This window comes from Gymnodraco acuticeps, unplaced genomic scaffold (genome assembly GCF_902827175.1).
Source record: "Gymnodraco acuticeps unplaced genomic scaffold, fGymAcu1.1, whole genome shotgun sequence".
NCBI classification, from domain to species: domain Eukaryota; kingdom Metazoa; phylum Chordata; class Actinopteri; order Perciformes; family Bathydraconidae; genus Gymnodraco; species Gymnodraco acuticeps.
Window position 1 is genome coordinate 51,387 of NW_022990883.1, and position 25,019 is coordinate 76,405.

The window sequence follows — 25,019 nt, forward strand, 5'->3', positions numbered from 1 at the left end:
CTGACTACCTGTCTCACTGATCGTACCTGTCTCACTGACTACCTGTCTCACTGATCGTACCTGTCTCACTGACTACCTGTCTCACTGACTACCAGTCTCACTGACTACCCGTCTCACTGACTACCCGTCTCACTGACTACCCGTCTCACTGACTACCTGTCTCACTGATCGTACCTGTCTCACTGACTACCCGTCTCACTGACTACCCGTCTCACTGACTACCCGTCTCACTGACTACCTGTCTCACTGACTACCCGTCTCACTGACTACCCGTCTCACTGACTACCCGTCTCACTGACTACCCGTCTCACTGACTACCCGTCTCACTGACTACCTGTCTCACTGACTACCCGTCTCACTGACTACCTGTCTCACTGACTACCCGTCTCACTGACTACCCGTCTCACTGACTACCTGTCTCACTGATCGTACCTGTCTCACTGACTACCTGTCTCACTGACTACCCGTCTCACTGACTACCTGTCTCACTGATCGTACCTGTCTCACTGACTACCCGTCTCACTGACTACCTGTCTCACTGACTACCTGTCTCACTGACTACCTGTCTCACTGATCGTACCTGTCTCACTGACTACCTGTCTCACTGACTACCCGTCTCACTGACTACCCGTCTCACTGACTACCTGTCTCACTGATCGTACCTGTCTCACTGACTACCTGTCTCACTGACTACCTGTCTCACTGACTACCTGTCTCACTGACTACCTGTCTCACTGACTACCTGTCTCACCGATCGTACCTGTCTCACTGACTACCTGTCTCACTGACTACCTGTCTCACTGACTACCTGTCTCACCGATCGTACCTGTCTCACTGACTACCTGTCTCACTGACTACCTGTCTCACTGACTACCTGTCTCACTGACTACCTGTCTCACTGACTACCTGTCTCACTGACTACCTGTCTCACTGACTACCCGTCTCACTGACTACCTGTCTCACTGACTACCTGTCTCACTGACTACCTGTCTCACTGACTACCTGTCTCACTGACTACCTGTCTCACCGATCGTACCTGTCTCACTGACTACCTGTCTCACTGACTACCTGTCTCACTGACTACCTGTCTCACTGACTACCTGTCTCACTGACTACCTGTCTCACTGACTACCCGTCTCACTGACTACCTGTCTCACTGATCGTACCTGTCTCACTGACTACCTGTCTCACTGACTACCCGTCTCACTGACTCCTGTCTCACTGACTACCTGTCTCACTGACTACCTGTCTCACTGACTACTGTCCTCACTGATCGTACCTGTCTCACTGACTACCTGTCTCACTGACTACCTGTCTCACTGACTACCTGTCTCACCGATCGTACCTGTCTCACTGACTACCTGTCTCACTGACTACCTGTCTCACTGACTACCTGTCTCACTGACTACCTGTCTCACTGACTACCTGTCTCACCTGCCTACCCGTCTCACTGACTACCCGTCTCACTGACTACCTGTCTCACTGACTACCTGTCTCACCGATCGTACCTGTCTCACTGACTACCTGTCTCACTGACTACCTGTCTCACTGACTACCTGTCTCACTGACTACCTTTCTCACTGACTACCTGTCTCACTGATCGTACCTGTCTCACTGACTACCTGTCTCACTGATCGTACCTGTCTCACTGACTACCTGTCTCACTGACTACCTGTCTCACTGACTACCCGTCTCACTGACTACCTGTCTCACTGATCGTACCTGTCTCACTGATCGTACCTGTCTCACTGACTACCTGTCTCACTGACTACCCGTCTCACTGACTACCTGTCTCACTGACTACCCGTCTCACTGACTACCCGTCTCACTGACTACCTGTCTCACTGACTACCTGTCTCACTGACTACCCGTCTCACTGACTACCCGTCTCACTGACTACCCGTCTCACTGACTACCTGTCTCACTGATCGTACCTGTCTCACTGACTACCTGTCTCACTGATCGTACCTGTCTCACTGACTACCTGTCTCACTGACTACCTGTCTCACTGACTACCCGTCTCACTGACTACCTGTCTCACTGATCGTACCTGTCTCACTGACTACCTGTCTCACTGACTACCCGTCTCACTGACTACCCGTCTCACTGACTACCCGTCTCACTGACTACCTGTCTCACTGACTACCCGTCTCACTGACTACCCGTCTCACTGACTACCTGTCTCACTGACTACCTGTCTCACTGACTACCCGTCTCACTGACTACCCGTCTCACTGACTACCTGTCTCACTGACTACCCGTCTCACTGACTACCCGTCTCACTGACTACCTGTCTCACTGATCGTACCTGTCTCACTGACTACCTGTCTCACTGACTACCTGTCTCACTGACTACCTGTCTCACTGACTACCTGTCTCACTGACTACCTGTCTCACTGACTACCTGTCTCACTGATCGTACCTGTCTCACTGATCGCACCCGTTTCACCTATATACCTGTAGGTCTGTGTTCTTGTCTCTGATTTGTCGACCTTGTGTTTCTGCAGAGACCGGGTCCAGTTGGCGATGGAAGATGACATGATGACAGACATGGTTGTGAGTAACAGACTACACACCACCACCTATGTGCTTTTCCAATTTGTGCATTAAAAAAAAGGAATTTTCTTGAAAATCTTACAATATTGGAGAAAAGAAAATGGCGGTTTAAAGCTTTGTGAATCAATAAAACAAAATGCAAAGAATAAAGCAAATAAATGATGTACTTTTTTAAAGCTCAACAACAATAGTGGAAACAAATCCAACAGTTTCGACTCTAGGGGTGCAACAACTAATCGACTTAATCGATGACTTAATTAGTTGCCAACGAATTCAGTCGTCGATTCGTTGGTGACGTCATCACGTGTGTTTTACGCGCCGTTAAGCTCCAACGTTATCGGTCTTTTTATCGGTACTGGAGACATTTAAAAAATGTCATATGTATTATTGCTACAAAAACATTATATCGCAGTCTTAGTTTCGCCAACTCGTTTCTAATGTGCAAAAAGACAAAGAAATGCGTCTATGGTGTATTTTCGATCTTTCCAATCCAGACGAGAAATCTCTCTCCCGTCTGTGTGCGAGGGGGCGGGGCAGTTTGCACACACGCAGCTGCTACATGCAACACACACACACGCACACACACACACACACACACACACACACACACACACACACACACACACACACACACACACACACACACACACTAGGGCTGTACCCAAATATTCGTTCGTTGGAGTACTATTAGGGATTACATTTCGTTATTCGGATATTCGTTTTTTTTTGGTTGAATTTATTGAAATCTCCAATATCAACGTAAGAGCTTGTGCCTCTTCGGGGGGTGCTAACACTTAACCATAAACGTTATCGTTTATTTCTCCGTCTTTATATGTAGATATTACTTCTCTCCGTTAATCTCCGTCACGTTGTTTCCATAGCAACACACACACACATGGAGGAGATGGCGGAGAGAACGCGCTGCGAGGTGGTTAAACTTTACCCGTCTCGATCCTCGTTACCTAAAGTGCAATAAGAGTTTATCATGTGAGGGCGGCAACACGAGCAATGTGTCTAAACATTTATCAAAAGTGCTCCACATCCAGACGGAGGAATGTACCGGGTTCGACCGTCTTTCTAGCAGCTCTGTAGCCCCGTCCACGAGGAACGTTTCCACGTCAGGTGTTATGTATGCTAGCAGCAACACACAGAGTTAACTACATGATACAAGCATGGGTTAATGATTAGAGGAAACAGAGTTATTTAGTTTGTTAAAGTTTCAGCTATTCTGTCATCATATTATTTAATACGATTTGTTAAAACGTTGTTTCTTTTGATGTGAAATATTATTCATTTAATTAAAATAATGTTAATTTTGTTCACGTTTAGTTAATTTAATAATATATGTATTTTTGAATCAAGTATTCGTCTTTATTGTTAGTTTCCACATGCCTAAAACCACCTCAAGCTACATCTAAAAGTCGATGACTAAATCAGAGCGTTTGAGAAATTGTGCAAGTAGTCCGAATAGTCGATTCATCGTTTCATTAATCGATTATCAAATGAGTCGTTTGTTGCAGCCCTACTCTGCACACTGAATAATGTAGTATATCCATACGGACTTATAACATCTAATAGTGTTCATTATATCCTAAAGCTAATACCAGCACACACTCGTCATGTTTACACTGACCTGAAGTCTAAACCTTCTGCTTCTTCGTAACGATGACGTTGTGTCTGTGTTTAGGTTCCCAGTGAGAGTGAGAAAGTGGTCGTGGAGCAGCTGTTCCAGCGAGATGCCGCCATACGACAGAGTCAGGTAACAAAACACCAGCATGTTCTGCTGCAAAAAGATCAAATGGAGTTAATAACTCAGGTTCGAAGCGACGAGACAGCATTCATTTCGACTGACCAGAGTTTGTGTTGCAGCTGGTCGTTGATTGGCTGGAAAGCATCGCCAAGGATCAGATTGGAGATTTCTCAGATAATATCGAATACTACGCCAAAAACGTCTGCTGGTGAGTTCACATCTGTCTGTTCGTAAATATCGTGTGTGTGTGTGTGGTGTGTGTGTGTGTGTGTGTGTGTGTGTGTGTGTGTGTGTGTGTGTGTGTGTGTGTGTGTGGTGTGTGTGTGTGTGTGTGTGTGTGTGTGTGTGTGTGTGTGTGTGTGTGTGTGTTGTGTGTGTGGTGTTGTGTGTGTGTGTGTGTGTGTGTGTGTGTGTGTGTGTGTGTGTGTGTGTGTGTGTGTGTGGTGTGTGTGTGTGTCCTAGCATTACTATACTTGTCCTAGCATTACTATACTTGTGGGGACCTAAATCTGTTTACACAGTCACGTGTGGGGACTCGCCTCCCTTATGGGGACAAATTGGAGGTCCCCATAAGGGTGAAGACTTGGTTAGGGTTAGGCATGTTATGGTTAAGGTTAGGATAAGTCTCCAGGAAATGCATGTAAGTCAATGTAATGTCCCCTGAAGTGATGTATACATGGTGTGTGTGTGTGTGTGTGTGTGTCAGGGAGAACACCCTCCATACGCTGAAGATGAGGAGTAAGAGCTGCACCGGCTTCACCGTCCCTCTGGTCACTGAGCTGGTGAGACAAACACTTCTTCATTGTTAATGTGTTGAAATACACCAATTATAATTTATTTTATGCATTTAAAGCACATTATGAAAAGGTTTAAAGTGAGTGTTATTAGTTATGGCATTTCTTAGCTCTTAAAGAGACAATTTTGCACTGATTTTTAACATGGCTTGTAGTCTAAAACACTTTGGTTAAACTTTTTATCAACAAAAAAAACTGGTCATGCTATATATATTAAACTGAGCGTTATTGGTGATTTCTGAGCTCTGAAAGAGACACATTTTCACCGATTTCTTTAATTGTTTGTACCCAAAAAGTATTTGGTCAACCGTTAGGTCATGATATATCCTTTATTTTTATTTCAAAATATGTCTTTCTTTTTAAATAACCTTTTTTAACTGTTTTTTCTCTTTTAAAAAATACATATAAATACAATTAAATAGATTGATAGAAAAGTCAAACTTTCTCAACATCACAAAAAGAAAATCAGCAAATGGAAATATTTTAAAGGTCACCTATCATGCTATTTGTAGCCAATAGCACAGGTCTCAGATATATACAAATATATAAAAAACATGTCTCGGTGTGCGAAAAAGTACACGTCCCACCGTCCGGGACGTGTACTTTACAATATCGGACAAGTAGATCTGTCAATTGACTTGTCCGGCGGACAAGTGACGTTTATTGACAAATTATTGATACATTCAGTTTACAAAAGGCAGAACTCATTCGCAAATTGTACGTCTCCGCCATTGTTCGTTTAGAAATGTTAGTTTCGGTTCTGCTTGTCGATTCCTAAGGAAATGCATCTCGCCGCTTTCTGTACAGTTAGACGGGGCGGGAAGTGTAGCACAGTGGCAAGGTTGGGAAGCAAAACACGGTTCCGAGTAGGAACAAATAACAATTGTCCAGTACCGGGATTAATAAGAGTTGTGAGGACAGGAGGCGAGGCCGAGCCCCGCGGACTGCAGCTCTCTCATATGCTCTGTATCAGCTGATCGCTGCACGGTGCAGCTCAGCGTCTCTCTCTCTCTTTCTACACATAGCGGATCCGCGGTCTCATATTTGTCAAACTTTCTTATGTTCTTTCTCTAACACGTAATGAAGGTTATTAAGCGTTTTAGCTCCTTTGTTGTTAATATTGACGCCATTTCCTTTATGAAGTGAAGCAGCCTCCCTGTCTGTGTCCTCGCGCTGTCCTCACATCCCCGGACCCCCAGACTCGGAGGAGCACAGGGATGTCAGTATTGTTTATGAAGCAGGGTAAAGAAAGTACATTATTGAAATGAAAATACTATTTATTTATTTTTACAAACAGTGAGCAGCTGCAGCATGTGTATTGCAGGACATGTGTAAGCGTATTTGAGTTGTAGAAAAGCGCTAGGCCTATAGGCTATACATATAATGTGTTATTATTATTATTATTAGGTTATGTCCTATGTGTTAGACATGTGTGGTTGGACTCTGTCTCACAGGCAGGTTGCAGTGTAACATCAGAGGAGACTGGGCTAACTGTGCATTCTCAAACTGCACCACTTAGAACTAACTAAACAATGCAGAGATTATTTTTACAATTCAATAACTGTAAGAAATTAAACAGTATGAATTGATTTGTAAATAGGAATACAGATTTGACTTAACGTTTTCATAAATATATTTTTCTCCCAGTTTGACTTATTTTGACCCTCTCAAAGAACCGGAATGGAGAACCGAAAATAACCGGAATCGAAAAGCAGAACCGGAATCGTTAAAATCCAAACGATATCCAACCCTATGTGTGATGCAGTAAAATCTTACCGCTCACTTACGTTAGCGGTGTCGTAAAAACCGTGGGAAAATGTAAAATACGATGACGAAGAAGAAGATTCCAGTGGCCCCAATTTTTGTCCATTCTGGACAAGTGAAAAATGTATTCGGACAAGTAAATTGCCAAACTCACTTGTCCATGGACAAGTACTCTCTAAAAACTTTTTCTCACACTGTGTCTATGAAGTGTTTTGCTCCAAATACCAAACAGATCATTCTAGCCATGCCTCATATCCCTCTATTTCACTTCCTGTTTCAAAAGTGCTGATTTGGGTATAAAGCTTTAAAGAGGAGGGGCTGAGCTCATGCGGGACCCGGCAGCTACTGTCTAAACTAAATGCTGCCGTGATGAAACGCCATATCATGGATTATCAAGGATTCTCTCTGAAACAGTTTGGAGCTCAAAGGCTTTCTCTCTTGCCGGTTATACCACAAGGTGAGTTCCTTTTTACTTCCTGCTTCTTCACACACATGCTCTCCAGTACAGGTTAGCTCTGAGTGTTAGCGATGCTAATGTAAACACCGACCATATTACGTCCAAAACAGTCGGGCATTGTTTCTGATAGCAACGTTTCTGATTGGGCCGTGGGTCCACATTTCAGATATTACGTCATATCGGACGCAAATCTGGATCAGCTCCGTTGTTCCCCCGTTTTTAGAGATTTGGGTACGGAGGAAAAGAGAGAGGGTTTTATTTTCTGACGCTGCGTGAGTTCCCCGACACACCGGGGACACATGGTGATGGAGAGAAGACATCACAAAGTGCTTTTTGCATGATAGGAGACCTTTAAACATCAAATATAACAGACCTATTTACATAATTATTATATCATTATTTAGCCTTTTATTTATGATTTGTTTATGTATATTTTCCTCATGTGCAATATTTAGTTTTTTACTAATTAAAAAAAAACATTTCCTTAATAATTACATTTTTTTTAATAAATAAATAAAATGCACAGATAATGTAATAAGTGTGTGTGTGTGTGTGTGTGTGTGTGTGTGTGTGTGTGTGTGTGTGTGTGTGTGTGTGTGTGTGTGTGTGTGTGTGTGTGTGTGTGTGTGTGTGTGTGTGTGTGTGTGTGTGTGTGTGTGTGTGTGTGTGTGTGTGTGTGTGTGTGTGTGTGTGTGTGTGGTGTGTGTGTGTGTGTGTGTGTGTGTGTGTGTGTGTGTGTGTGTGTGTGTGTGTGTGTGTGTGTGTGTGTGTGTGTGTGTAGGACCCGGACGCCCCTCTCCGGCAGCAGCGCCCCCTGGTGGATCTGGACAGAGAGGACGACGCTCGCCTGATGAAGAACCTCTTCACGCTGATCAGAGCCGGGATGACCGAGGAGGTAAAAGAGAGACGAGGATTCTGGGTCGTTTTATATTTAAAGAAAAAAATGGCCAGGCCTGTTTTTTTTTAAAGAATCCAATTTGAAAAGGACAGTCAGACTTATGGGGGAACCTTCTGAAGCAATTGGAGTCAGGACTCAGAGAGACACGAGGAGAGCTGGAGCTTTGATGGAAACACTGACGGTTTATTTTATAACACAAACTGGTAACATCAACAACTTGCTAGGGCAGCCCCTCCTTAAGGGGGATAACGGCTGGTCAGCTGCATCAGAGGGCGAAAGGTAAACATGCAGGGAAAATTATTCCCTGACATATACACAAGTCAAAGTCAACTTTACGGTCAATCTTTCCGTTTGTGTGTACAGACGGGGAGATCGAAATACCGTTTCCAACAATCCAGAATACAATAACAAAGATATATAGAAATGTGTGTATACTTTATATACAGCTGGTAAGAACTGAACGATCTTGACTTACTGGTGTGTCATTTCAAAATAAAAGCCCTCTCAAAGTGTCGTAAACAAGCTGTTTTTCCACTAAATTCAGTTTAATTTAATAGAATAAGCATGTTTGACTTAATTTAGAGAGAATATAAAGATATTTTGCCATTTAAGCTTTAAAATATTGATATATTGATATATTATTTACTATCCACATCCCAGGCTCAGAGGCTGTGTAAGCGCTGCGGTCAGGCCTGGAGAGCAGCGTCTCTGGAGGGATGGAAACTCTACCACGACCCCAACATGACCTCAGGTAACCCCAGTGTGACCTCAGGTAACCCCAGTGTGACCTCAGGTAACCCCAGTGTGACCTCAGGTAACCCCAGTGTGACCTCAGGTAACCCCAGTGTGACCTCAGGTAACCCCAGTGTGACCTCAGGTAACCCCAGTGTGACCTCAGGTGATAAACAGTATGTTAGTGCATGAGTTACCTTCATCTTCCTCTTCCTCTTCTGTCTGCAGGGAGTGTGGCGCTGCAGCCGGTGGAAGGAAACCCTCAGAGAGGAATCTGGAAGGCCTGCTGCTGGAGGATGGCTGAGGAGGTAACACACACACACACACACACACACACACACACACACACACGAATATCCGAATATTTCAATTTCGTTATTCGGATAATCGTTTTGTTTGTTTTTTCCCGTTTTTTTCCAAATTGAATTTATTTAAATCTCCAATATCAACGTAAGAGCTTGTGCCTCTTCGGGGGGTGCTAACACTTAACCATAAACGTTATCGTTTACTTTCTCCGTCTTTATATGTAGATATTACTTTTCTCCGTTAATCTCCGTCACGTTGTTTCCATAGCAACAACAACTTCCTGTCAACTGCGCCAACTCTCCTTCAAAATAAAAGCATGTCCACAAATAGGAAGCCAAGCCAAATTACACTTAAGACATATACAACTGCAACGAAAGTAACAAACACAATGCGATATCCTTACATTAACAAATAACTATAAAACAACAATACTGTAGAATAACAAAATGTACACACACACACACACACACACACACACACACACACACACACACACACACACACACACACACACACACACACACACACACAGAGAGAGATATGATATAATGTGTAGAATACTGATTATTTGTAAAGCTTAAAACACTACAGAGGGACTGACAGATTGGCTACAGATCAGTCTCATAAAGTCATTAGCATTTTTTGGCAGGTCCAATTTGAACACACACGATGAGGCAGGCATTAATGTGACACACACACACACACACACACACACACACACTGTTCATAAGATGGATGTGGGAGGACTGTAGATCTGAAAGTGTTTTTCAATGTGCATTTCTAAAAATGCAAGACTGTGAATGATTGCGCTCATTAGATTTGTACCCCAATCATCCTTTAACACCACAACATAAACCTTTCTCTTCTTATGATCAGGATGCTTTTTCATTTACTCTTACATTAGATTATATATTTATTTATTTTCTAATAATAGAGCTTTAGGAATTTGTCGAAAAATCGATTAATCCTCAGAATAAACAATCATTTTATTTGTCTTTGCATGGCAGTAAAGCCAGTAAAAGGACAAGTAATGAAAGTGTGTGTGTTAACAGCTGATTCAATCACACACACTCTGCCAGACATGCCGCTACTAGTCCAGGATGAGTCATCATTACTGTCAAAATGAGCTAACAGCGCTAACCACGTGTGTTTTAATAGGAGCAGTTAAACAGATACGAGAAAGCGATCTACGCCAGCCTGAGTGGAAACCTCAAACCGGTGAGATTTTATTTCTGTGTTTTGATGCATTTCAATAAACTTGTATATGTGATGATTAAGGACTAAAAGTCAACAGTGATATCACTGATCAGGTCTCTCTCGTGTGTGTGTGTGTGTGTGTGTGTGTGTGTGTGTGTGTGTGTGTGTGTGTGTGTGTGTGTGTGTGTGTGTGTGTGTGTGTGTGTGTGTGTGTGTGTGTGTGTGTGTGTGTGTGTGTGTGTGTGTGTGGTGTGTGTGTGTGTGTGTGTGTGTGTGTGTGTGTGTGTGTGTGTGTGTGTGTGTGTGTGTGTGTGTGTGTGTCAGCTGCTGGCGGTGTGTGAGTCGTGGGAGGACTGTGTGTGGGCTCATTTCAGAGTGATGGTCGACTCTCTGGTGGAAAAAGATCTGGTGTCGTCAGGGATGGCCCACCAGGAAGTGGAGACACTGCCGCGGGAATACCTGGAGGCCAAGTACGCCACACACACACACACACACACACACACACACACACACACACACACACACACACACACACACACAGAAGTAACGTCCCATAGCTACTTCTTATTAAATAAAAACCCACTCTGTTTCTCGCTGTGCAGCTGGACGATGGAGAAGGTGTTCGAGGAGCTTCAGGCCTCAGAGTTGAAGGTGAGATTTTCACATCAACTGTGATTTGTGAGTCACGTGACTGAACACACACTTAAAACAAACCTGTGTGTGTGTGTGCGTGTGTAGAGGGTGTTGGAGGAGACAAAGGAGCATTACCACGTCATCCAAAAGTTTGTCATCCTGGGAGACATCGACGGTAAGACACCTTCGAGGAGAAATCAAATTTAAAACATAGATTTTTAAACATTACTGATTTTCTTTTATTCTTTGCCTTTCTCTCAGGTCTCTTGGAGGAGTTCTTTGATTGGCTGACAGACTCTAAGCCCCTCCCCTCCCACCTGCTGCGCTTCATGACTCACCTGCTGCTGTTTTACCGCTCTCTGGGTTTGGCTCTGAAGGTAAAAGTAGACGATTGTTAGTCAAGCTAATTAAGTCAGGATAAATCTGTAGCGTCGTGGTTTCAAATGGTTGCTTGCTTACTCTTACCCATACTGATATATCTTTACATTTTAGGATAGATTAAGATGAAGTCAGAGATGGTTAAAGAACACACATCCTTTAGTCAAGTAGAAGTACAGATACTCGTGTTTAAAAAAAGTAGAAGTACTGACTAAACTTCTTTACTCAAGTCAAAGTAAAGAGGCTTTGAAATGTACTTCAGTAAAAAGTACCCATAACTAGCAGCTGTTTTAAAGAGTACCTGACCTCCCTTTATATTAATAGAACAATAATGTCATTGTTAGCTAATGAATGTTTCCATGCTGAACAACGGCAACATGACAACGTTTCCATTGGTCCCTCTTCTTTAGAGAAGACCAGGAAATGATGGATACACGGATCGTGTTCAAATCAATAGGCACGCAATGACTCTAAAGAATAATGATCACGCATCAAACACACATTCAGACTAAAGGAACCAGCTGTTTGGAAAATGAGAGAAGTAGAAAGTACAAGTATTTGAGTTCAACATGTAAGAAGTAGAAAGTACAGGTATTTGTGTTCAACATGTAAGAAGTAGAAAGTACAGGTATTTGAGTTCAACATGTAAGAAGTAGAAAGTACAGGTATTTGGGTTCAACATGTAAGAAGTAGAAAGTACAGGTATTTGAGTTCAACATGTAAGAAGTAGAAAGTACAGGTATTTGAGTTCAACATGTGAGAAGTAGAAAGTACAGGTATTTGAGTTCAACATGTAAGAAGTAGAAAGTACAGGTATTTGAGTTCAACATGTAAGAAGTAGAAAGTACAGGTATTTGGGTTCAACATGTAAGAAGTAGAAAGTACAGGTATTTGGGTTCAACATGTAAGAAGTAGAAAGTACAGGTATTTGTGTTCAACATGTAAGAAGTAGAAAGTACAGGTATTTGGGTTCAACATGTAAGAAGTAGAAAGTACAGGTATTTGAGTTCAACATGTAAGAAGTAGAAAGTACAGTTATTTGGGTTCAACATGTAAGAAGTAGAAAGTACAGGTATTTGAGTTCAACATGTAAGAAGTAGAAAGTACAGGTATTTGAGTTCAACATGTAAGAAGTAGAAAGTACAGGTATTTGGGTTCAACATGTAAGAAGTAGAAAGTACAGGTATTTGAGTTCAACATGTAAGAAGTAGAAAGTATAGGTATTTGGGTTCAACATGTAAGAAGTAGAAAGTACAGGTATTTGGGTTCAACATGTAAGAAGTAGAAAGTACAGGTATTTGGGTTCAACATGTAAGAAGTAGAAAGTACAGGTATTTGGGTTCAACATGTAAGAAGTAGAAAGTACAGGTATTTGAGTTCAACATGTAAGAAGTAGAAAGTATAGGTATTTGGGTTCAACATGTAAGAAGTAGAAAGTACAGGTATTTGAGTTCAACATGTAAGAAGTAGAAAGTATAGGTATTTGGGTTCAACATGTAAGAAGTAGAAAGTACAGGTATTTGTGTTCAACATGTGAGAAGTAGAAAGTACAGGTATTTGTGTTCAACATGTAAGAAGTAGAAAGTATAGGTATTTGGGTTCAACATGTAAGAAGTAGAAAGTACAGGTATTTGAGTTCAACATGTAAGAAGTAGAAAGTACAGGTATTTGTGTTCAACATGTGAGAAGTAGAAAGTACAGGTATTTGAGTTCAACATGAGAGAAGTAGAAAGTACAGGTATTTGTGTTCAACATGTAAGAAGTAGAAAGTACAAGTATTTGTGTTCAACATGAGAGAAGTAGAAAGTACAGGTATTTGGGTTCAACATGTGAGAAGTAGAAAGTACAGGTATTTGAGTTCAACATGAGAGAAGTAGAAAGTACAGGTATTTGTGTTCAACATGTGAGAAGTAGAAAGTACAGGTATTTGTGTTCAACATGTGAGAAGTAGAAAGTACAGGTATTTGAGTTCAACATGAGAGAAGTAGAAAGTACAGGTATTTGTGTTCAACATGTAAGAAGTAGAAAGTACAAGTATTTGTGTTCAACATGAGAGAAGTAGAAAGTACAGGTATTTGGGTTCAACATGTGAGAAGTAGAAAGTACAGGTATTTGAGTTCAACATGTGAGAAGTAGAAAGTACAGGTATTTGAGTTCAACATGTGAGAAGTAGAAAGTACAGGTATTTGAGTTCAACATGTAAGAAGTAGAAAGTACAAGTATTTGTGTTCAACATGAGAGAAGTAGAAAGTACAGGTATTTGTGTTCAACATGAGAGAAGTAGAAAGTACAGGTATTTGAGTTCAACATGAGAGAAGTAGAAAGTACAGGTATTTGAGTTCAACATGTGAGAAGTAGAAAGTACAGGTATTTGTGTTCAACATGAGAGAAGTAGAAAGTACAGGTATTTGAGTTCAACATGAGAGAAGTAGAAAGTACAGGTATTTGTGTTCAACATGTAAGAAGTAGAAAGTACAAGTATTTGTGTTCAACATGAGAGAAGTAGAAAGTACAGGTATTTGTGTTCAACATGAGAGAAGTAGAAAGTACAGGTATTTGAGTTCAACATGTGAGAAGTAGAAAGTACAGGTATTTGTGTTCAACATGTAAGAAGTAGAAAGTACAAGTATTTGTGTTCAACATGAGAGAAGTAGAAAGTACAGGTATTTGTGTTCAACATGTAAGAAGTAGAAAGTACAGATATTTGAGTTCAACATATAAGAAGTAGAAAGTACAGGTATTTGGGTTCAACATGTAAGAAGTAGAAAGTACAGGTATTTGAGTTCAACATGTAAGAAGTAGAAAGTACAGGTATTTGAGTTCAACATGTAAGAAGTAGAAAGTACAGGTATTTGAGTTCAACATGTGAGAAGTAGAAAGTACAGGTATTTGTGTTCAACATGTAAGAAGTAGAAAGTACAGGTATTTGAGTTCAACATGTAAGAAGTAGAAAGTACAGGTATTTGAGTTCAACATGTAAGAAGTAGAAAGTACAGGTATTTGAGTTCAACATGTAAGAAGTAGAAAGTACAGGTATTTGAGTTCAACATGTAAGAAGTAGAAAGTACAGGTATTTGTGTTCAACATGTAAGAAGTAGAAAGTACAGGTATTTGAGTTCAACATGTAAGAAGTAGAAAGTACAGGTATTTGTGTTCAACATGTGAGAAGTAGAAAGTACAGGTATTTGGGTTCAACATGTAAGAAGTAGAAAGTACAGGTATTTGAGTTCAACATGTAAGAAGTAGAAAGTACAGGTATTTGAGATCAACATGTAAGAAGTAGAAAGTACAGGTATTTGAGTTCAACATGTAAGAAGTAGAAAGTACAGGTATTTGAGTTCAACATGTAAGAAGTAGAAAGTACAGGTATTTGTGTTCAACATGTGAGAAGTAGAAAGTACAGGTATTTAAGTACAGTAACGAAGTATTTGTACTCCACTACTTCCCACCTCTGGATGAAGTTAAGTTGCTTAATTTGGACTTTGCTGACCTCTTCTCTCTCAGGAGGAGGTGTGTGTGGACGTTCTGAAGGCGTACGTTTCCCTCCTGATCCGGGATCAGCAGACCGACCTCGTGGCGAATTACGTGAGCCAGCTTCCCTCTGAACTCGCCACCATTCAATACGCCGCCTTCTTAGAGACCGTCACCCAACCGGAGATCCGCCCACGCTGCCTGCAGCTCGCCACCGATGCTGGTGAGACAGAAACACTGAGACACACACAATGAGACCAGAAAAATAACAGACATCATTATTAAAGGTCCCCTATTATAGTGTTTCTCATCAATATTTCACAGGTCTCAGATATATCCAGAACCTGTCTCTGATTGGCTGAAACACCAAACAGATCATTGCAGCATTACCCATAATCCCCTCTGTTTCAGCCCTGTTTCCAAAGTGCTGATTCTCTGTCTGTTACTTTAGATGAAAATAAGGAGCCCCTCCCCACGCCCCTCTGAGAGAGATTTGGTTACAAAGAACTCAATGGTGCTCTAGGAGGAGATTCAGGGGATAAGGGGGGGGGGGGGGGGTACCTTGGTTGCTGATTGGCTAATGGTTACAGAAGACAAGACATCGTTATAACATCATAAAGTGGCCGAAATCTGATCAGCTCATTTTCAGACTGGTTTTTATAGAAATGGATCAAAAAGAGAGAGAATCTTTGTTCCTGAAACTTTCAGAGTCTCTTTCCACAGAGGGGACACATGTTGATGTAGAAGAGACATGAAGAAGAGGGGACACATGTTGATGTAGAAGAGACATGAAGAAGAGGGGACACATGTTGATGTAGAAGAGACATGAAGAAGAGGGGACACATGTTGATGTAGGAGAGACATGAAGAAGAGGGGACACATGTTGATGTAGAAGAGACATGTAGAAGAGGGGACACATGTTGATGTAGAAGAGACATGAAGAAGAGGGGACACATGTTGATGTAGAAGAGACATGAAGAAGAGGGGACACATGGTGATGAAGAAGAGACATGAAGAAGAGGGGACACATGTTGATGTAGAAGAGACATGAAGAAGAGGGGACACATGTTGATGTAGAAGAGACATGAAGAAGAGGGGACACATGTTGATGTAGAAGAGACATGTAGAAGAGGGGACACATGTTGATGTAGAAGAGACATGAAGAAGAGGGGACACATGTTGATGTAGAAGAGACATGAAGAAGAGGGGACAACATGGTGATGAAGAAGAGACATGAAGAAGAGGGGACACATGTTGATGAAGAAGAGACATGAAGAAGAGGGGACACATGTTGATGTAGAAGAGACATGAAGAAGAGGGGACACATGTTGATGAAGAAGAGACATGAAGAAGAGGGGACACATGTTGATGTAGAAGAGACATGAAGAAGAGGGGACACATGTTGATGTAGAAGAGACATGAAGAAGAGGGGACACATGTTGATGTAGAGGAGACATGAAGAAGAGGGGACACATGTTGATGTAGAAGAGACAGGAAGAAGAGGGGACACATGTTGATGTAGAAGAGACATGAAGAAGAGGGGACACATGTTGATGTAGAAGAGACATGAAGAAGAGGGGACACATGTTGATGTAGAAGAGACATGAAGAAGAGGGGACACGTGTTGATGTAGAAGAGACATGAAGAAGAGGGGACACATGTTGATGTAGAGGAGACGTGGAGAAGAGGGGACACATGTTGATGTAGAAGAGACATGGAGAAGAGGGGACACATGTTGATGTAGAAGAGACATGAAGAAGAGGGGACACATGTTGATGTAGAAGAGACATGAAGAAGAGGGGACACATGTTGATGTAGAAGAGACATGAAGAAGAGGGGACACATGTTGATGTAGAAGAGACATGAAGAAGAGGGGACACATGTTGATGTAGAAGAGACATGAAGAAGAGGGGACACATGTTGATGTAGAAGAGACATGAAGAAGAGGGGACACATGTTGATGTAGAAGAGACATGAAGAAGAGGGGACACATGTTGATGTATAAGAGACATGAAGAAGAGGGGACACATGTTGATGTAGAAGAGATATGAAGAAGAGGGGACACATGTTGATGTAGAAGAGACATGGAGAAGAGGGGACACATGTTGATGTAGAAGAGACATGGAGAAGAGGGGACACATGTTGATGTAGAAGAGACATGAAGAAGAGGGGACACATGTTGATGTAGAAGAGACATGAAGAAGAGGGGACACATGTTGATGTAGAAGAGACGTGAAGAAGAGGGGACACATGTTGATGTAGAAGAGACAGGAAGAAGTGGATTTTGCATAATAGCTGACCTTTAACACATGTGTAGGTCTGGATGTCGCCGCGATAACGAAGCTGGTGGTGGAGACGGTGAGAGAGAGAGATGAAACTGAGTTCACTCACCACAGCCAGACGCTGGAGACAGGAACCAATAAGGTACAGATTTAAATACAAACACACTCACCGTAAATATCTGTAGCTACAACTAAATATAAAGAAATCAACGACATCTATAACCACCATGACATAAACCTGTACAAATGCGTGATTAAGTCAAAGGTTTCATTCATAAAAACTGTATATAGTTTGTAGAGAGTCTTATGTGTAGAAGTGGGAGGAGTTACTGTGATGCTGTGCTCTGATAGGAGGACCTGAGTAAGATCGACGTCATTGATTGGCTGCTGTTTGACCCCGCCCATCGCGCAGAGTCCCTAAAACAGTCCAACGCCATCATGAGGAAGTTCCTGGGTAATTATTTCTGAGTTTTTATATCTAACAAGCCTGTCCTAGCCATTTTGTTTCCATCTTCTTTTTTCAATTTATGCATAAAAGCCTAAGTGGAAACACAGAAAAGAAAATCTTGAAATATGCAAATAATAATGTAAAAACTTTCATCCATTTTTCTTAAAATTCATTTAAAATTGTGTGATATCTGGATGGTTACCTGGCTACAGTCTTTGACTCCATGTACCATGATGCATTGCGTCTGTCTGACTTCCTGTCCGTCTCTCTTCCTCTCAGCGATGCAGAAACACGACGCAGCGAAGGCGGTTTTCTCCAAAGTCCCCGAGGACTCGATGAGGGAGATTTACTCTCAGTGGTCGGGGGTCGGACAGACGACTCCTCTCCCCGCGGAGGACGAGAACTCCATCAGAGAACACCTGTGCATCAGAGCCTACCTGGTGCGTCACCACGGTTACCTTATAACCATACAACCTAAAATATAGAAATAATAGACCTTCTTGTTGGGAATACATACTTCTTAAGTTTTGGTCCTCCAAAATCAGGGGTGTCCAAACCCTTTTCACCGAGGGCCACATACAGAAAAATATTCGAGCGCTCTACCTTCAGCCTGTTCCATAGGGATCAATAAGGTTTACTGATCTTGATGTGTCTTGTTGATGTTCCCACAGGAAGCCCACGAGGCCTTCACTGATTGGTTCAGCCACAGCAGCTCCGCCCCACAGAAACCAGCACCTGCTCCTGAGGCCAAATTCACCGAGAGAGTAGCCAATGAGATGAGAGAGAAGGAGTACCAGGTCGAAACATACAAATACACACACACCGTTTATATCTAGAGATTGCTTTTAGTACACAAAACTATCGCTCTCGGGGTGGATGCCCTCTCAGCCCTGGTCTGGCGGAAACACTGATTTGAAAGATAAAACATTACATTAAGTCAAACTCTAAATGATTTATCCAAGAGTATTATTGTGTGTGTATATATATATATATATATATAAGAGCTGCAACAATTAGACTAATTAGAATAATCGCCCAACTATTTTGATTTGACTTTTCGTGCAAAAATGGCAGATAATGCTGTTTTTACCCCGAAACTTGGAGATTTCCTGCATTTGACATCATATTAAAGTGAATATTATGGCGTTTGTACTGAAAAAAATGACATTTCAAGAATTCACCTTTTTAACATTAAGAAACTAGGATGGACACTGTTCTTTTTTCTGGCATGTTAAAAGACCAAACTATTAATTGAGTATGGAAAATTGTATTTAGTTTGTTTTGCTGGTACTATGACTTAAAACGACAATAATACTTACTATATTAAATGTTTTTCTGCGTGTTAGTCGTCCCTGTCTGCCTGGTCTGGTCGTCTGGACGTTCTGACTGAAGATGTGAAAGAGAGAATCTACAACGTGCTGCTGTTCGTAGACGGTGGCTGGATGATCGACAACAGACAGGTAACTGTTTACGCCTCGATGAAGACATTTATTAACATATTATCCCAGTGAATGAATAAGAAACATAACCTGTGTTTCATTCAAAGGAACCAGAGGATTCATTGAGTAACTGTAAGAAATCTTTCGGCGCTAAAATAAGTCCCTATATTTGAATTGTTTAGTTCTTCAGGTTTGTTTTTTTCTGGGTTTTTTTTGTCGAGAAAAGTTTTTTTTTGCTTTCGTTGAATTATAAGAGTAATATATTAATCCAGTTTAATTGTTGTTATTGCAAACTACGCCTAAATATGTACAATCTTGACAAAGACGTGGCAATATGGTGTCAATATCTGTGACCATATCGGCATGCAAAACTGTTGAGTCAAATGTAGTTAAAAAAATTACTTTAAACTAAAACATGACCAAAAGTAACAGGATGAGGACTTTTCACACAGGACTAAGACCAAGTTCAAATAAAATGAACACTGTACCATTTAACATTGAGCTACAGCCAGGGACAGGCAGAATGGAGTTGAGGAGAGGAATTAAATCGACTGTTTGGTTGTGTTTTCAGGATTCGGAGGAGGATTCAGAGCGCAGCCACCAGATGGCGGCGTTGCGCTCGCTGTGTTTGCCTCGCCTCAGTTTCCTGCTGCTCAGCGTCCTGCAGAACTCCTCCAGACACCAGGAGGCGCTGCGGCTCGCTGACATCATCTCCTCTGACCAGCACCGCCTCTACCAGGTAAGAGTACACACATCCTTTACTCAAGTAGAAGTACAGATACTTGTGCTTAAAAATACTCTGGTGAAAGTAGAAGTACTGACTAAACTTCTTTACTCAAGTCAAAGTAAAGAACTTTGAAATGTACTTCAGTAGAAAATACAGGTATTTGAGTTCAACATGTGAGAAGTAGAAAGTACAGGTATTTGAGTTCAACATGTAAGAAGTAGAAAGTACAGGTATTTGAGTTCAACATGTAAGAAGTAGAAAGTACAGGTATTTGAGTTCAACATGTGAGAAGTAGAAAGTACAGGTATTTGAGTTCAACATGTAAGAAGTAGAAAGTACAGGTATTTGTGTTCAACATGTGAGAAGTAGAAAGTACAGGTATTTGTGTTCAACATGTGAGAAGTAGAAAGTACAGGTATTTGAGTTCAACATGTGAGAAGTAGAAAGTACAGGTATTTGAGTTCAACATGTAAGAAGTAGAAAGTACAGGTATTTGAGTTCAACATGTAAGAAGTAGAAAGTACAGGTATTTGGGTTCAACATGTAAGAAGTAGAAAGTACAGGTATTTGAGTTCAACATGTAAGAAGTAGAAAGTACAGGTATTTGAGTTCAACATGTAAGAAGTAGAAAGTACAGGTATTTGGGTTCAACATGTAAGAAGTAGAAAATACAGGTATTTGAGTTCAACATGTGAGAAGTAGAAAGTACAGGTATTTGAGTTCAACATGTAAGAAGTAGAAAGTACAGGTATTTGAGTTCAACATGTAAGAAGTAGAAAGTACAGGTATTTGAGTTCAACATGTGAGAAGTAGAAAGTACAGGTATTTGAGTTCAACATGTAAGAAGTAGAAAGTACAGGTATTTGTGTTCAACATGTGAGAAGTAGAAAGTACAGGTATTTGTGTTCAACATGTGAGAAGTAGAAAGTACAGGTATTTGAGTTCAACATGTGAGAAGTAGAAAGTACAGGTATTTGAGTTCAACATGTAAGAAGTAGAAAGTACAGGTATTTGTGTTCAAAATGTAAGAAGTAGAAAGTACAGGTATTTGGGTTCAACATGTAAGAAGTAGAAAGTACAGGTATTTGAGTTCAACATGTGAGAAGTAGAAAGTACAGGTATTTGAGTTCAACATGTGAGAAGTAGAAAGTACAGGTATTTGTATTCAACATGTCAGAAGTAGAAAGTACAGGTATTTGGGTTCAACATGTAAGAAGTAGAAAGTACAGGTATTTGTATTCAACATGTCAGAAGTAGAAAGTACAGGTATTTGTATTCAACATGTCAGAAGTAGAAAGTACAGGTATTTGAGTTCAACATGTAAGAAGTAGAAAGTACAGGTATTTGAGTTCAACATGTAAGAAGTAGAAAGTACAGGTATTTGGGTTCAACATGTAAGAAGTAGAAAGTACAGGTATTTGAGTTCAACATGTAAGAAGTAGAAAGTACAGGTATTTGTGTTCAACATGTGAGAAGTAGAAAGTTCAGGTATTTGAGTTCAACATGTAAGAAGTAGAAAGTACAGGTATTTGGGTTCAACATGTAAGAAGTAGAAAGTACAGGTATTTGGGTTCAACATGTCAGAAGTAGAAAGTACAGGTATTTGTATTCAACATGTCAGAAGTAGAAAGTACAGGTATTTGGGTTCAACATGTAAGAAGTAGAAAGTACAGGTATTTGTGTTCAACATGTAAGAAGTAGAAAGTACAGGTATTTGAGTTCAACATGTAAGAAGTAGAAAGTACAGGTATTTGTGTTCAACATGTAAGAAGTAGAAAGTACAGGTATTTGAGTTCAAAATGTGAGAAGTAGAAAGTACAGGTATTTGAGTTCAAAATGTGAGAAGTAAAAAGTACAGGTATTTGAGTTCAACATGTGAGAAGTAGAAAGTACAGGTATTTGTGTTCAACATGTAAGAAGTAGAAAGTACAGGTATTTGAGTTCAACATGTGAGAAGTAGAAAGTACAGGTATTTGTGTTCAACATGTAAGAAGTAGAAAGTACAGGTATTTGAGTTCAACATGTGAGAAGTAGAAAGTACAGGTATTTGTGTTCAACATGTGAGAAGTAGAAAGTACAGGTATTTGTATTCAACATGTCAGAAGTAGAAAGTACAGGTATTTGGGTTCAACATGTAAGAAGTAGAAAGTACAGGTATTTGAGTTCAACATGTAAGAAGTAGAAAGTACAGGTATTTGTGTTCAACATGTAAGAAGTAGAAAGTACAGGTATTTGAGTTCAAAATGTGAGAAGTAGAAAGTACAGGTATTTGAGTTCAACATGTAAGAAGTAGAAAGTACAGGTATTTGAGTTCAACATGTGAGAAGTAGAAAGTACAGGTATTTGTGTTCAACATGTAAGAAGTAGAAAGTACAGGTATTTGAGTTCAACATGTGAGAAGTAGAAAGTACAGGTATTTGTGTTCAACATGTAAGAAGTAGAAAGTACAGGTATTTGAGTTCAACATGTGAGAAGTAGAAAGTACAGGTATTTGTGTTCAACATGTAAGAAGTAGAAAGTACAGGTATTTGAGTTCAACATGTAAGAAGTAGAAAGTACAGGTATTTGAGTTCAACATGTAAGAAGTAGAAAGTACAGGTATTTGTGTTCAACATGTAAGAAGTAGAAAGTACAGGTATTTGGGTTCAAAATGTGAGAAGTAGAAAGTACAGGTATTTGAGTTCAACATGTAAGAAGTAGAAAGTACAGGTATTTGAGTTCAACATGTAAGAAGTAGAAGTACAGGTATTTGGGTTCAAAATGTAAGAAGTAGAAAGTACAGGTATTTGTGTTCAACATGTAAGAAGTAGAAAGTACAGGTATTTGTGTTCAACATGTAAGAAGTAGAAAGTACAGGTAATTGTGTTCAACATGTAAGAAGTAGAAAGTACAGGTATTTGGGTTCAACATGTAAGAAGTAGAAAGTACAGGTATTTGTGTTCAACATGTAAGAAGTAGAAAGTACAGGTATTTGAGTTCAACATGTAAGAAGTAGAAAGTACAGGTATTGTGTTCAACATGTAAGAAGTAGAAAGTACAGGTATTTGGGTTCAAATGTGAGAAGTAGAAAGTACAGGTATTTGAGTTCAACATGTAAGAAGTAGAAAGTACAGGTATTTGAGTTCAACATGTAAGAAGTAGAAAGTACAGGTATTTGAGTTCAACATGTAAGAAGTAGAAAGTACAGGTATTTGGGTTCAAAATGTAAGAAGTAGAAAGTACAGGTATTTGAGTTCAACATGTAAGAAGTAGAAAGTACAGGTATTTGAGTTCAACATGTAAGAAGTAGAAAGTACAGGTATTTGAGTTCAACATGTAAGAAGTAGAAAGTACAGGTATTTGAGTTCAACATGTAAGAAGTAGAAAGTACAGGTATTTGGGTTCAACATGTAAGAAGTAGAAAGTACAGGTATTTGGGTTCAAATGTAAGAAGTAGAAAGTACAGGTATTTGTGTTCAACATGTAAGAAGTAGAAAGTACAGGTATTTGAGTTCAACATGTAAGAAGTAGAAAGTACAGGTATTTGAGTTCAACATGTAAGAAGTAGAAAGTACAGGTATTTGAGTTCAACATGTAAGAAGTAGAAAGTACAGGTATTTGGGTTCAACATGTAAGAAGTAGAAAGTACAGGTATTTGAGTTCAACATGTAAGAAGTAGAAAGTACAGGTATTTGAGTTCAACATGTTAGAAGTAGAAAGTACAGGTATTTGAGTTCAACATGTAAGAAGTAGAAAGTACAGGTATTTGTGTTCAACATGTAAGAAGTAGAAAGTTCAGGTATTTGAGTTCAACATGTTAGAAGTAGAAAGTACAGGTATTTGAGTTCAACATGTTAGAAGTAGAAAGTACAGGTATTTGAGTTCAACATGTAAGAAGTAGAAAGTACAGGTATTTGAGTTCAACATGTAAGAAGTAGAAAGTACAGGTATTTGAGTTCAACATGTGAGAAGTAGAAAGTACAGGTATTTGAGTTCAACATGTTAGAAGTAGAAAGTACAGGTATTTGAGTTCAACATGTAAGAAGTCAATGTAAGAAGTCTTCAGAAAAATAAGTAGTGGAGGAAAGTACTGATACCAGAAACATGTACTTAAGTACAGTAACAAAGTATTTGTACTCCACTACGTTAACTCGTTGATGCACATCAGGCAACAATATATTTTAAATCCTGCATCAAATCCTGTAAACTCTTTGTACATGATGCACATATACACAAATATATGCAGTAAAATAAGACGAATACTATACTCAGTTTCTCACATATTTATATTTTGTGTAAAAATTGTCTTTAGTTTTTTATTTGTTACAAGTTTTTGTAATAGCTACACCAAAGCAAGTTCCTCGTATGTGTAAACCCACTAAAACATATTTAGATTCTCTTCTTGTTGTCTTTTATTCACTGTCATTTGTTTGTTTGTTTACTCACAGGTGTTCTCTAAGGAGGAGCTGAGGAGGTTCCTGCAGAAGTTGAGGGAGTCTTCTCTCGCTCTGTTGGACCGAGGACTCGACCCGCTGGGCTATGAGCTGCAGCCGTGAACACACACACACACACACACACACACACACACACACACACACACACACACACACACACACACACACACACACACACACACACACACACACACACACACACACACACACACACACACACACAGTGTCTGAATCACTGATGTGTTTTTTTTACGTTTTATCAAAAATAAAAGCCTTTGTTTTCCTGTACTTGTGTCGCGTTATCTTTATTTCAATTGGACTTCTTATTGCTGATTACTTAGGGCCTTCAAACTGCATGGTTGTCTCTTTTACAACAAAAACCTGAACAATATTTCGAGTAGGTAAGTAAGAATTTATTTGCTGTTATATTTAAGACAAAAAAAATAATTAAAATAATTGAGCAATACCATTTTGTTGTGTTTTTGAATTTTTTTTATATTTGTTTCGTCGGCTTTAAATAAAATCCCTTACAAAACCGACGTATTAAAATAACGTATGAATAGTTTAATATACACAATATTATGTAGTAATGTACATACACTACAAGTACATTAACAAATCCATGCTGTGTAGTATATTTATATAATAGTAGTAGTATAATATGAGACAAACATAATACTACTCAATTTGGATTTGAAGCACAATTCTTAAGTCATTATTTTAAGAAACTTAGACATTATTTCGAGAAATGTGT

The 25,019-nt window shown here is 40.1% G+C and overlaps 1 protein-coding gene across 1 annotated transcript in view; it reads left to right on the forward strand.

Moving 5' to 3' along the window:
* Positions 1 to 24,553, forward strand: part of nup107 (nucleoporin 107) — a 30,775-nt gene extending 6,222 nt beyond the window's left edge. The window contains exons 8-27 of the mRNA XM_034233457.1: positions 2,508 to 2,556; positions 4,244 to 4,315; positions 4,426 to 4,514; positions 5,013 to 5,088; positions 8,103 to 8,216; positions 8,880 to 8,970; positions 9,180 to 9,259; positions 10,416 to 10,475; positions 10,779 to 10,924; positions 11,057 to 11,105; positions 11,193 to 11,262; positions 11,349 to 11,464; positions 14,970 to 15,159; positions 17,254 to 17,360; positions 17,570 to 17,672; positions 17,946 to 18,106; positions 18,338 to 18,463; positions 19,013 to 19,126; positions 19,677 to 19,844; positions 24,260 to 24,553. Coding sequence (XP_034089348.1) covers positions 2,508 to 2,556; positions 4,244 to 4,315; positions 4,426 to 4,514; positions 5,013 to 5,088; positions 8,103 to 8,216; positions 8,880 to 8,970; positions 9,180 to 9,259; positions 10,416 to 10,475; positions 10,779 to 10,924; positions 11,057 to 11,105; positions 11,193 to 11,262; positions 11,349 to 11,464; positions 14,970 to 15,159; positions 17,254 to 17,360; positions 17,570 to 17,672; positions 17,946 to 18,106; positions 18,338 to 18,463; positions 19,013 to 19,126; positions 19,677 to 19,844; positions 24,260 to 24,367 — 2,089 coding nt within the window. The 3' untranslated portion in view covers positions 24,368 to 24,553. The remainder of the gene's footprint in view (positions 1 to 2,507; positions 2,557 to 4,243; positions 4,316 to 4,425; positions 4,515 to 5,012; positions 5,089 to 8,102; positions 8,217 to 8,879; positions 8,971 to 9,179; positions 9,260 to 10,415; positions 10,476 to 10,778; positions 10,925 to 11,056; positions 11,106 to 11,192; positions 11,263 to 11,348; positions 11,465 to 14,969; positions 15,160 to 17,253; positions 17,361 to 17,569; positions 17,673 to 17,945; positions 18,107 to 18,337; positions 18,464 to 19,012; positions 19,127 to 19,676; positions 19,845 to 24,259) is intronic.
* Positions 24,554 to 25,019: the final 466 nt, after the last annotated feature.